Source organism: Podarcis muralis, chromosome 5, assembly GCF_964188315.1.
Source record: "Podarcis muralis chromosome 5, rPodMur119.hap1.1, whole genome shotgun sequence".
In the NCBI taxonomy this organism is placed as follows: domain Eukaryota; kingdom Metazoa; phylum Chordata; class Lepidosauria; order Squamata; family Lacertidae; genus Podarcis; species Podarcis muralis.
The window spans coordinates 82,549,321-82,562,942 of record NC_135659.1 but is presented as its reverse complement, the minus strand read 5'-3'; the positions used below and the strand labels follow the sequence as shown (position 1 = coordinate 82,562,942).

At 47.5% G+C, this 13,622-nt stretch overlaps 1 protein-coding gene across 1 annotated transcript; it reads right to left on the bottom strand.

Annotated features, from left to right (window-relative positions):
- Positions 1-7,813: 7,813 nt before the first annotated feature.
- SNAI1 (snail family transcriptional repressor 1) lies at positions 7,814-12,889 on the bottom strand. The gene is made up of 3 exons (XM_028735183.2): positions 12,652-12,889; positions 11,177-11,692; positions 7,814-9,080 (listed from the first exon to the last, which is right to left on the bottom strand). The coding sequence occupies exons 1-3, from the start codon at positions 12,728-12,730 to the stop codon at positions 8,899-8,901; spliced, it is 777 nt and encodes a 258-aa protein (XP_028591016.2). The 5' UTR covers positions 12,731-12,889; the 3' UTR covers positions 7,814-8,898.
- Between the last annotated feature and the right edge of the window lie 733 nt (positions 12,890-13,622).

The window sequence follows — 13,622 nt, the reverse complement described above, 5'->3', positions numbered from 1 at the left end:
GTGGGGAGCTGGGGGAGAAGCACACAACCCCCCCCCCCCCCATCAGCATTAACCAGCTAAAAAGAATGTCAACAGAGAACTGAGAAGCCTCGTTGCCCCAAGGTTCACAGCCTTCAAAAATCGCAACCCCCTGTGGCCTTCCTGGAGGGAGTGGGAGGGGGGCTTCTGGTACCTGGAGTTAAGTTGATTGAATCCCAGCTTTATTAGCACTGAAGGTATAATCTTTTGCAGATGATCTTGCAAGGGGGTCGCCAAATGGCTCCCTCCTGTTCATCACAGGTCCTTCTCCCTCCCCAGCTGCTCCTGCTGTGGTCCAGCCCATTCCATCGCCATGGCCCCAAGCCCCCGCAGATCCAAATTACCTGCAGAAAACACAAAGCTACTCTAAGGACCAACTTTACAGTGTGTTGAGATTTCCTGACATTATTTTTTAGAAAGAACAAACAAAGGAAAAAGGGAAAGAAGCAGCATCTATTCCTCCTCCTTTTCGCGCATGACCCTCTCTCTGCCTTAGTCATCAAGTCGGTTTTCCAAGCTCTGTTTGGGAAGACGGACAGCCATATTGCATCAGTTGCTTACGAAAGAATATTCGCCAACTCAGTGACAGCCAACTGAGAAGTGTTGTAGCCTTAGAGAGTTTTGTTAACAAGAGGACAAGGCCACTCCACACATTGCTTTTTTCTTTTTTTTTAAGGTGCACTCCTAAGTGTTTCCAGTGTATGCCTAGAAAAATGTCAAGTGGACTAGATAACCCTCGTGGTCCCATCCAAATCTGTGATTCTTACCATTCCTCATAAGGCTTGGTTTCCAGAACCTTGATCATCTTGGTCACCCCCCTATGCACACATTCCAGCTTGTCAATATCCTTCCTAAATTATATCGCCCAGAACGAGACACAGTATTCCAGCTTTTTTTGCTGCTGCATCCCACTGTCGACTCATGTTAAGCTTGTGGTCCACTAAGACCCCTGTTTCCTTTTCACATGTACTACTGGCAAGCCAGGTGTCCCCCATCTTATATTTGTGCAGCTGGTTATTCCTGCCTAAGTATAGAAGCTTACGACCCAGATCTCCAATCTTTTAAGGTTATCTGGAGTCCCAATTCTGACTTCTGGGGCACTAGCTACCTCTCCCAGTTTGGTGCCCTCTGCAAATTTGATAAGCTTCCCCCCAGTTCCTTCATTTATAAAGATGTTGCCCAGGACAGAATCCTATGACACCCTCTGACTGGCAGCATCTCTCAGGGTCTCAGACAGAGGCGTTTCCTGATACCTGCTATCTAATCAACCATCAAAGTCTGAACTTTAAGAAGGCACAGGAACACAGCAAGTCGCCTCATACGAGGTCAGGCCCTTGCTCCATCTTGCTCAGTACTGTCTACACTGACTGGCAGCAGCTACACTGACAGAGGTCTCTTCCAGCCCTACCTGGAGATGCCAGGAATTGAACCTGTGTCCTCTGGCATGCAAGGAATATGCTTTACCTCTGTGCCACAGACCTTTCAAAACCAGGTGCTTTGCTTCTGACTTCTAGTCCCTCCTAAAAGTACCAGGAAAGTACTTTAGCTGTGTCCAAAAACTGGACATTTTGGAATGGCTGTATGTCCTACTTTACAGAGGACAACCTTCTGTTTTATGAGTTGTCAGGTCCAATTCTGTTTAAGGATGGCAAATGGGGTTGGACTAGATGACCCTCAGGTCCCTTCCAGTTCTACGGTTCTTTGAAACCCTAAAGAATGAGAGTGGCAGGGGCTTTGAAGTTGCCCATCAAGAGTTAGACAGCAGAATGAGTAGGTAAGTCTTCCTGACTGTGGTAAGCTACATTTCTTCCCTTTGCTATATGTAAATACAGGCTTCCCTTTGCTATATGTAAATACAGCGCAATTAACAAATTATATTATAAATTATATTATAGGTTCCCATGTACCCCCCCACTCCCCTTCACCCATGGGTGATCTCAATATTTTACTTCTTCCATCTTGCTGTATTGTTATAATTTAATAATTATTCAATTGATTCTATTTTTATTTTCTTGCTTACCCCTGCACGTTTTACACATTCTCTATTAATATTTCAATTCCGGAACCATATTTTTTTGGTGCTGCTTCACACTGTGGATTCATGTCAAGCTTGTGGTCCACCAAGACCCCTGTTTCCTTTTTGTCTTCCAACCCATTTCTTATCAGTGAAAAATTTCACTGTGGTGTGAGCATTCTGCGAAGTGAGGGTGCTCCTCAAGTTGGTGGTCTGTCCTCTGCGGGGGGCTGTGCCACGCGCTGCAGCTGAGTCGTGTTGCCACCATGGCCTACCTGAATGTTCCAATCATAGCTGTCAATGTTTCCCTTTTTTAAAGGGAAATTCCCTTATTCCAAATAGGATTCCTCACAAGAAAAGGGAAAAGTTGACAGCTATGGACACGGGTGGCACTGTGGGTTAAACCACAGAGCCTAGGACTTGCCGATCAGAAGGTCGGTGGTTTGAATCCCCGTGACGGGGTGAGCTCCCGTTGCTTGGTCCCTGCTCCTGCCAACCTAGCAGTTCGAAAGCACAGCAAAGTGCAAGTAGATAAATAGGTACCACTCCGGCGGGAAGGTAAACAGTGTTTCCGTGCGCTGCTCTGGTTTGCCAGAAGCGGCTTAGTCATGCTGGCCACATGACCCAGAAGCTGTATGCCGGCTCCCTCGGCCAATAAAGCAAAATGAGTGCCACGACCCCAGAGTTGGCCATGACTGGACCTAATGGTCAGGGGTCCCTTTATGGTTCCAATATCCCCCCTGAATGCGAGGAAGAATTCTGGGTGCCTAAAGAATGCAAACTCTGTTACTCCTCTGAAGCACCCAGAGCTTCACCTCTCACACCTGCCCCCCCCAATCTTTCCCACTCCAACCTTCCTACAAGCAAAATATGTGTTTCCCTTTTTGTTTTTGTTTCTCTCTGGAGGATTGTTATGATTTTTTTGGAAACCTGGAAGGAAGATGTTTAACTCCCAGCAGTCAGTCTTGGTTTCTGCTCCACCTCATCAAGCAGGGGGAATAGACTGTGCAAATACCATCAGCGAAGGCTCAGATTCTTACACTTAATCTGGAGTTTCCTTTCGGTTCCAGGAGCTGGTTTTATAAAACAGGAAGTTATGCGGTCCTAAAAGGGAAGAGAAATGCTGCTCAGCAAATCTCTAATTAAACTCCTTTGCAGGGAAAAAACAGCAAGCTTTCCTCTCTCGTTATTTCTTTTATTCCTGAGCACAACAAGAAGGGTTTTTCCTCACCCTCAAGAACAAAAAAATCCCCACCTTATTCTAATATACAAAGAAGAAGAAGAAAAGAAACCTTTTGCCAATTATTCTGTTTTTTCAGAACTATGGATTTCCAAACGTACCGGTATGTCCTATTAACATAGGAGCATAAAATGCTGTGTTATGGCAAGGCAGATTGCTTGTCTATCTAACTTGAGATCTGATGATGGCCATATTTACACCATGCATTTAAAGCATTATGAAACCACACTATAAACACTCATGGCTTCTCCCTGGAGAATCCTGGGAGCTGTAGTTTGTTATGGGTGCTGGGAGTTGTTAGGAGGCCTCTGTTCCCTTCGCAGAGCTACAGTTCCCAGAGTTCCCTGCGAAGAGTGATTGGTTGTTAAAACCACTCTGAAAATTGTATATCTGTGTGGGGAATATTGTCCTGGTGAATATTGTCACCGAAATGTGACTGCCAGCATTCATTGGTGTATGTCCCCAAAACAGATAACATATCCATCTTAAAATTTCGTTATATTGTGTTTATTCAACCTGGGATGTGTCAAGCATGAAAACTGAACATCTTGGGAAGTAATAGGACCACTCTATTCTGCTTTGGTCAGACCACACCTGGAATATTGTGGCCAGTTCTGGGCATCACAATTTGAGAAGGATATTGACAAGCTGGAATATGTGCAGAGGAAGGTGGCCAAGATGATCAAGGGTCTGGAAACCAAGCCTTATGAGGAACAGTTGAGGGAATTGAGTATGTTTAACCTGGAAAGAGGAGACTGAAAGGAGATATGGTAGCTATCTTCAAATATCTTAAGGGTTGAAAAATGGATGGAGCAGCAAACCTGTTTTCTCCTGCTCTGGAGGGTAGGACTCAAACCAATGGATTCAAATTACAGGAAAGGAGATTCCGACTAAACATCAGGAAGAACTTTCTGATGCTAAGAGCTGTTTGACAGTGGAATGGTCTCCCTTGGGAGCTGGTGGACTCTCCTCCCTTGGAGGTTTGTAAGCAAAGGTTGGATGGTCATCTTTAGCTGAGACTCCTGAATCGCAGGGGGTTGGGCTAGATGACCTTGAGGATCCCTTCCCACTCCACAGTTCTTTGATTTGATGATTTGATGACACCCTATATCTGTGCAGGACCCTCCCCAGACCACACCCCTCACTGGCCCAATTTGAAACCCAATTGCTTATGGCTGGCTGGAATCTGATAGTGCCTCTTGCTTGTTTGGAGCAAGAATAGAGAAGAGCACGAGAGTGTTTGCAGGACCCAGCACACTGTGCAAAGGAAAACATGTGCATTCAGTGCCCTGCCCACCCTTGGCATGTGGCCCCAGGAAGGTTGCCCAGAAGCAAAAGTGGCCCTCAGGCTGGGAAAGCTTCAGTAGATGTTTCCATCTGCAACTAATCCATTTCATAAACCTTTTCTTCACTTTAGCATACATTGCTTGGCCAGTTCCAATTTCTGTACAGCTTCGCGTTTTTAAATATTTAAGGAAATTCTAGAAAATACTTTTATTAATTGTTGTTGTTGTTGTGATGGTGGTGATGAATTGTGGCTCAACAACATCTGTAGGACCATAGATTCTCTGTCCCCGACTTGTAACATTCTGAGTAGTAGTAGTAGCTTGATGTAATGGCGCTGTCTCTGAACATGCAGGCTGCATTAAACTGTCATATTCATCATTTGTGCTTGACAGTTTAATGTAACCTGCATGTTCAGAGACAGTACCTGGTGCTGGGAGCAAGCGGCGGCGGGTGGCTAACACACCAACACATCCTGCTTAAATTCTTCCTGCAGGGATTTAGTTGGCTACCGTTGGCCAAGCTGGTTGGGGCTGATGCAGCATCTGAAACTCCCATTGATCTAGGCACATTTTGCAACAGGGGATTTCATTAGCACGAGCAGTTTCTGAGCTGTGGGCGCAGTACTGCACCTAATATTTCAGATTAAAACTGCAGAGTAGAAGGAAATAAGAACCTTTTCCTACCTTCCCACTTCCAGCCACTTTCTGAAGACTGGAGAAGAGACCCTCTTAAGAATATTCAGTGGGTGGGCAGGGGAAGGACTAGACCATGTGAAAAAATGGACCTAATATTTTAGCTGCAGTTCATTTATTTTCAGCTTTGTATTCTTGTTATAAAAAAGCGCACCTAGACATTCCGTTGTTGCACCCATAGGATTAAGGTGCCATTTAGCTCCTAGCTTTCATATCTCAGTTTCTAACACTGGACTGATGGGATGGGATGAAGCCCATCAATACCTAGATGGACACAGCATTCCCATCTCTGCCCTCAGTGCCATGACTCTGAGAGACCAGCTTCCTTTCCTAACATCCTTTAGCTTCCTCCATACAAAACTTTCTCCTCAATCAGCATATTAGCACCAGAGCTTTGGGGGCTGGGCTGGAAGAGCAATGGGTACAGCAGGAGCAGGGACACCTCAGACCAACATTGTGCCTTGAATTGTGTGGCCAGTTCAGTCGGTGCTGGACTTGCTCTGCTATGAAAACTCTTTGAGGAGAAGTCTATCAACAGCTATAAGTCACGAGAGTCAAAAATAGAACACCTGCCTTTAATAACTAGGGTGCGGAAGTTGTGGCTCTCCTGATGTTATGGGACTACAACTCCCATCATCCTTGACCATTGGCCCAGCCAAGGGGCTGATGGGAACTGGAATCAGACAACATCTGGAGGACCACAGGTTCTTCATCCCAGCTTTAGAGACAGTGCATCTCTTTTGATTGCCAGATGGTGTAGACCATGCATCTTCAACTGGTCAATCGCGATCTACCGGTCGATTGCTGGCTGCCCCTGGTCGATCCTGGTCTAAAAAAGCTCATCAACTCTGGTCAATCCAATGGGTAGATCACTGCCAGGTTATTTATAGTGGGAGTTGATCTTGGAAGTTGGACACCCCTGGTGTAGACAAACAGAGCACGTATTTCTCCATCATTGCTTCGCTTGCAGGCTTCCCAGGGAAAGACTGTGCTGGAAAGACTATGCTGGACAAGACGGACCTTGGGAATGATCCAGCCAAGCAGAGCTTCTTTTTCTAAGTCAGTGGGCAAGTGGCCAGTGGAAGTCCAGCTCATTGCATTAAATTACAAGGCTCTGCAGAGGTGTGTTTTGAGTAGCAGCTCCACAATTACAGGGGCCCTCATGGAAGTTCACCAAAGTAACTCCAGGATGCAATCCAAGTTATGTATTTTTTCCCAACTGAGCTGGCGTTTGATGAACTGGCTAAGCAATCCTCAAAAGTACTAATTTCATATATATTTTTTCCTGCAGGGAGAGATACCCTGCCAGAAATTAACACTTCCTTTTACTGCACTAAGCAGAAGTGATGCTGTTGTAACTCAGAATGCTTATGTGGCCTGCTTGCTATAAAAATTGAGGCCTGACGCTCCAGAAAGCTTCTGCTGTGGAGGGTAAGACCCAGACCAATGGATTCAAGCTTCAGGCCTCAAGTTTTATAGTTAAGATTCATGCATTGCAGGGGGTTGGACTAGATTACCCTCAGGGATCCCTTCCAACTCTACAACACACCTGCATACCCCACTTCCAAAAGAATCCTTCCCACTAGCGCAATTCCAAGATGCATAAATTTCACCAGGATATCATAGAAATCCTTCCACTTGTGCAACCTACTAAAAGCTGTGAATTATTTTCCAAGGGAAATGGCAGAGGTCCCATTGTCAGAGTGTCTAGACAAAGCACGAATATCCGGCAAAAACTGCTCATCGGGGAAAGGGATTGCATAATGTAAGTTATAGGAGGGAAAAAATATAAGGCATGGCAGCTTTTGTCTTCAGCCCAGGGACAAGCTGGCTCCAAAAGGAAAAAAGCAAGGTAGCAAGGCTAAATCCTTGATTGGGTGACCTTGGGCCATTCAGTGTTTTCCAGCTTCACCTACCCCTCAGGGTTATGAGGAAAAAATGGAGAGAATAACTTTGTACAGCACCTTACACTCTTTGGAAGAAAGGTGGGATACAATTGCTACAAGTAATAAAGGACAGGGCTATCAATTTCTTTGGAAGAAGACCCTATGGCCAAGACTTCATATAGGGAAGGCAAGGTCACCCACTGTCTGCCCTCCCTATGTTCCAGTGAAGATGAGTTTCATAAGATGGACATTTAACCAAAGACCAGGAATCATCACTTTCCTGAGCTGGACATGCAGTGCCACCTTTGATGGCTCTTGTCTATTCAAATGTTAGCTTACATCAGTGCAATATCTCAAAATGACTATCAAGGAACAGTGCACAGTGGGTAGGCTTTCCTGAATAAGTTGTTTACTAATGTGGCGTTCAATGTATTTGGCAAGTTCTCTTGTTCCAGCCTTACTGAAATGAATAAGAAACGCATAGTTTTTTCATTCATTACTTCCTAGCTGTGGATTTTTCACCCTGTTTTTATAACAGAACAAGTTAGCAGAGACTTGGGTTAGTCAAGACTAACTTGTAGGGATGTAACCATAGCTAACTTCTGCAGCGTTAAAGCATGCGATTTTACACTGGAATACAAGTCCCCAGAAAGCAGAGTAAAAGCACAAGACCAGATTATAAATTAACCATTTTATTGAATATCAATAAATTGTATATAATTATATATAAAAAAGTTTTGAATCAGTATAAAATCGTGGCACAAAAATATATAAATACCAGTGTACCTTTGAAATGTAAACATACCCTTTTCTCTATTTTTTCCTTCCTGTTGTTTATGATGTGGGAACAATGTACAAAAGAAAGATGCATTCAGGAGGCACCTGTCAATAACCATAAATAGTTCTTTTGGCACACACCTGTCAATGGGCAGCCTCTCTACACAGGCTGCTATTGTATCGCCTGACAAGTGCCTGCTATTAGTCACAGTTCTTTTGAAAAGCAGTTGTTAAAAGAAGTCATATTAACAGGTGCTTGAGTGCATAGCTGCTCTGTAAACAGGAGTCTTGTTTGAAATGGCTACCCAGTGCCTTCTATAGACATTGTTAATCTTTGAGGCATTGCAAATTATCATTGTGCTGGTGGGGGAAGCAGCTGCCTCGGAGCTAATGCAATACTGTATAACTGCATAGTTACACCTTCTTGGGAGGGTGTGTTTGGGGGGGGGGGTATATACAACGCTTAGAGCAAGAGAGAATTGAGTGGGGGTTGTTGGGAACACTTTGCTTTTGTCCTCCTTGAGAGGCATATCAATTCAGGGTCAACAGTTAACAGATTATTATTTCTTCCCCCAACACCCCCAGAAATAATAATAAAAAAAATACTGTGGGTCCTTCAGGCCAGCTAGGTGTAAGGCTCAATACTGGGAGATGCTGAACACTTTCTGAACAGTCCTTACACTAATAAAACATCAGAATGCTTGTTGTTTTTGCAAACCAGCCTCACTCTGCCTAAATCAAGAAGCATTCTGCCATGGCCAGGGAGTGCGGAACCAGACTTTTAAAACCAAAGGGAGAGGGAGAAATATTCTGAATGTCACTGTGAGGCCTGAAGCAGGTAGAAGACAGGTTTTGCCCTGGCAGCTGAACTCAAATGGGAAAAAAACTATATTCCTAGAGGCGCTAGTTACAATATATGCAATTGGCATGGAGGAGAGTCTGTAGCATTTTTCTGCTTCTTCTTTTCCTAAGATGCAAGATCTCTCAGCGCGCCCCAGTGCAGCCCGTTTCTTCATGTTTGTGGAGAAGTGACATTCTGGAGAAAGTCCGGGAGCAGCTTTTGCACTGGTACTTCTTGACATCCGAGTGAGTCTGCAGGTGGGCGCGGAGGTTGGAGCGGTCAGCAAAGGCCCTGTTGCAATGTGTGCAGGAAAACGGTTTCTCGCCTATGGAGACAAAAGTAGAAGGGAACGTTAAACCCGAAGTTCCCAGACTGGCCCATGCACCTGCAAGTTTAATGGTTTGAAGAAACAGGTAACAAGAAGCCAAGCTAATGTATATTTAAATGAGGTACCCAGGATCAAACAGGTAAGAAGGAGTCAACCCATTTGTAAGCAGGTTGAAGCAGAGGGAAGCAGAGGGAAATTAGTTCCTACCAATTTCGGTGGAATTTATTTCCGTTTAAATGGCTTAAGGATCAGGTCTTAGGAGGAGAGAGTCATTGGAAGCTAAACACTTCTCAGCTCCTGACTTCAAGGGGACAAATGCTTCTCTCCCATCCGCTAGATTTTGACCATGGATGGGACTTCAGTTTCAGTAAATTTACTAATTGACCCAGGAAGTAAGCTCCATAAACCATAACAAGACTTAACTTTGAGTAAACATGCAGAGCAGTGGGCATTTGCTCCAGCAGGTAAGTCATTCAGAAGTCTCGTTTGACAGACCAAAAAATAATAATAATTCTGCATCGTGCAACATGCAAATTATCTCATCTGTTGGCTCACTGTGAGCTGTGCAAAACGCAAAGCACTAATTGCATCAGTCTGGCCGCCCTGGAAGCTTCACAGATCCAAGTATAGCTATATCCTTCCCAGAGCGGCTTCCCTGCTCTCCACTCCTTCCTTCCCTCCACCCCCCCCCCAGGCCCTGCACCATCCGCTTCAAACTCTTCCATGCTGAAAAGACTAAACAGGATGAATTCCTGTCAGAGAAGTTCTTTTGGAACTAACAAACAGGCGTGCTCAATTTGGGAAAAAAGCACAATTAAGTCTTTCTGGCTTCCTTCAGGCAACATCTTTAGAACCTCTAAGAGGGTGTGAAATCAGCACCAAGTAACAATTAAACTATCCCGGCAACAGGCACAAAGGCCGGCTTGGAGGGAGATGCATTGTGAATGTGATACTCCTTGGATTAAAAGCTAAAAGCGCTTCCACAGCCTGGCAGCTGTGGAGTCTGGTGTTCAGCCTGGGGCGATACAGTAACAGGTGCACCAGGGGGGAAAGCAGCATGGCTACATTAAAAGCACCTGCCTGGGCTGACCGGTCACCTCTCTCTTTCCCTCTCCCCCCCTCCTTTCCAAGGTACTTCCCTCCTCCTCCAGCAGTTACCCATTAGTGGAACAATGCAAATCAACAAGGCCTGGAATGATGCATCCCAACAGCACCTTTTGTGCAGGGGGAAGCAAGCTTATGTCTCCTTGAAGGGGAGGATTTGTGTGCCAGAGGGAAGCCCTCTGGGATGAGAGCTGTGTTCAAATGAAGCAATTAAAAGCACTATTCTCCCCTCCACAACCCCCCTGAGCAACACCTCGCTCATCCTTGGAATACAGGGAGCTAGAGAGAAGGTGGGGGTAAGGAAGGAAATTCCTCCTGCTTAAACCCCCAAGGAGAGTACTTCATTAGAGCCCATCCCCAGCCTCTGTGTTGACATTACACATGCCTGCAGCGTTGGACTGCGAGGCTCTCTGGTGCAAAGCCCTTTCCAGTCAGAGTGCCCCTTTGTGCAAGAGTGACTCAAGGACAGTTCACATGACTGAGCAGCCTGCTGAGCCGACAGGGTGGGTGTGCATGCCAAGTTTGCGGGCACAGTAGCGTGATACGGATCACTTCCTCCCCGCCACGGGCCCAGAGCACAGTGCACACTGCACTGTGCCAGGATGAGCCACATGGAAAGAAAAGGAAAGGGAGGAGGGATTGGGGTACATGCTGGACTAATCAGATAATTGCTTCACTGTGTGGAGTTGGAATAAAAGCAACCAACAATCTGCTATGAACAGGAGCCCCCAATGTGCAAATCTGCTCTCATGCATTGTTTGCAAATAGGGAACTGAATTTGGGAGGGATTGCAGGTGGATTTTGCTCAGAAATGTTGGTTAGCAAGTAATTTTTTTCAGAGAGAGAGAGAGAGAGAATCCCTTATCTCCTAGATAAACTGCATGCAGTGTTGACTTGAATCAGGTTGGAAGCAATGGGGAGAGAAGGAGGGGGGCTGGGGTGAGAGAAGAGATAAGAGTGACCAGAAACAAACAGAAGAATGGCTTTACCAGTGTGCGTTCTGATGTGGCCCTGCAGGAGCCAAGGCCTGGAGAAGGCTTTGCCGCAAATTTTACACACGCAGGGCAGGGTATGGCTTCGGATGTGCATCTTGAGAGCTCCCAGGCTCACGTACTCCTTCTCACAGTTTTTGCAGCTGAAAGATTTCCTGGCTTGGGAGTCGCAGTGCAATTGTCTGTGCTTGGAAAGGCCTGCAAAGGTGGAGTAGGACTTGTTGCATTGGCTGCAGTGGAATTTCTCCGCTTCGGTGGCAGAAGAAGCTGGGCTGGGCGGGTCAGAGGTCGTCTTGCCATCCTCCTCTTCGCTGGAGGTCAGGTCCAGAGGTTTGGAGCCAGGGCTGGGTGGAGAAGTGGCACTTTTCTTGTACTCCGGCTCAGAGGTGAAGAAATTGGAGAGCAGCCCTGTGTCCCATACAAGTGGAGGGTAGTAGGAACCAGCACTCAGCAGATCAGGCTGGGGGATGACAGAGATGGGGTACTTCTCATAAAAACACGGGGAGACGATCACTGCAAAGAGATTTTTTAAAAAGCCAATGGTTATAAAGCGAGCATGCAGCACTGGAGACAAGTTAGGCAGGTGCTGGATCCTTCCTCACCCACAACATTCCCCACCCTCCATGAATCAGAACTGTAGAGGGAAGGGACCCTGAGGATCGTCTATTAGTCCTGGGTCCCACACCGGGATCGAACCTGTAACCTTGCCGCTATGAGCACCACACTCTAGTCAACTGAGCTATTTGGTGGCTTAGCTCTCCCAGCACCACCTGTTTCCCAGTACTTGGAAAACAAAACCAACTTTCAAGGTATAGGACAGCGTCACAACTAGGTTACTCACACAGCATGACTCAGAAGCAAGCAGTAAACTCAAGTAGCCTAGGGAGCACCAGCATCACTAGGTTTGCACCAGGGCTAGGGCAGCTGTGGCCTCCAGTGGTTGTTTAGACTCCATCTCCCATCAACCCCAGCCACCATAACTTTATACTCAGGGGCGATAGGAGCTGTAGTCCAGCAAGTCCTCCCTCCCCGTCCTAGAACTTAACCGTGCTGTTCTAAACAAGTCTCCCCACCGTGTCCAACGGGACTGACTCCCAGCCAACTGCAGAAAGTTACCGCCAAACCTTGGAGACGTGAAAGAGCCGAAAGACCAGTTAACATCTCCCTGCCATAGCAGCGGATTCAGCGCTGCGTCGCGGGCGCTCATCTGCCCCCAACAGATATACCGCTTAAGTTTTAGCGATCGACCCATCCATGCTTAACCCTGAAGCAACCGGGGAACCCACCGAGCGCTCGGGTGACCCGAGGCTCACGCCCTCTCCGTGCGTCCACGTGCGCTCGCCCGCCCTGGGCGCACCAAATTGCACCTGGCAGCCCCCCCCCCTCCCGTCCCCCGTCCCCCAAACCGGCTCAGCGCCGCCATCTCTCCTCCTTCTGGTCCATCCCTTCCCCACCCGGTGCAGCGCGCCTACCAGTCTGGCTTTCCAGTTCGCTGTAATTGGGCTTCTTGCTGGCCGAGAAATGCTTCTTCACCAGGAAAGAGCGCGGCATCTTGCTGGGGAGTCTGGCGGCGCCGAGGCGGCTCCAATCCAAGCACTGCGGAGGTCGGGAGTGGCGATGCCCTCGGTGCGTTTCTAAAGGAAGACTGCAAAAGAAACTAAACCTCGACGCGACCAGTCGGCGTGCTGCGAGCTAAGCGGCCAAAGCGCCAGCGCCACCGGCTAAATATGGGCTGGGCGGCAGGGGGCGAGGCGGATCCGCCCCCCGGTGTCACTTGGCAGCCAATGGGCAGAGGCAGGGAGGGGTCCGGAGGCTCGGCTTTTTCTAGCAGGTGCTCCCCGAGCGAAGCGCACTGGCTAGGATCGGGGTCCGTCGGAGCCGCGGGACGCTTGAGGCGGAGAGAAGCTGGCAAAAAGGGGCTGATCCAGCCAGGATGTGGGTTTGGCTCATGAAAGCGAGGGAAGAAAAGAGACACCCGGGGAATTGTAGGGGTGACAAGATAGGCCGGTGTGGTGCAAGCTTTCATGGCCGTCGGGGTTGCTTTTGCGGGGGGAAGGAATAAACGCCACTGATTTCACTGAGACCTATAGTTAAGTAATAAGCGTGCCTGGTATTTGCAGCATTGGCTACACCCGTTTATTCCGAAGAACATACAACCTAACAGCGCTTTCAGCCGGAGACCCACGGAACTTAAGAGAACTTACTTCTGAGTAGGCGCGGTTCGGATGCAGCTGTTAGGGCGCTGCCTGTGCTAACCCTACCCAGGGGCTGTGCGTCAACACTTTGCAGTTTTCCCTCCCTTGGGTAGTGTGTGATGGGGGCCGGGGGGTTGCTCAGAATATTCCGACAATCTCTGGGGGTTGCAAGGAGCAAAGGGGTGGCGCCCCCGGAGAGAGGCGTGCAAGCTGCAACTGCCTTTCCCCCTTCGTCTAATCCAAACCAA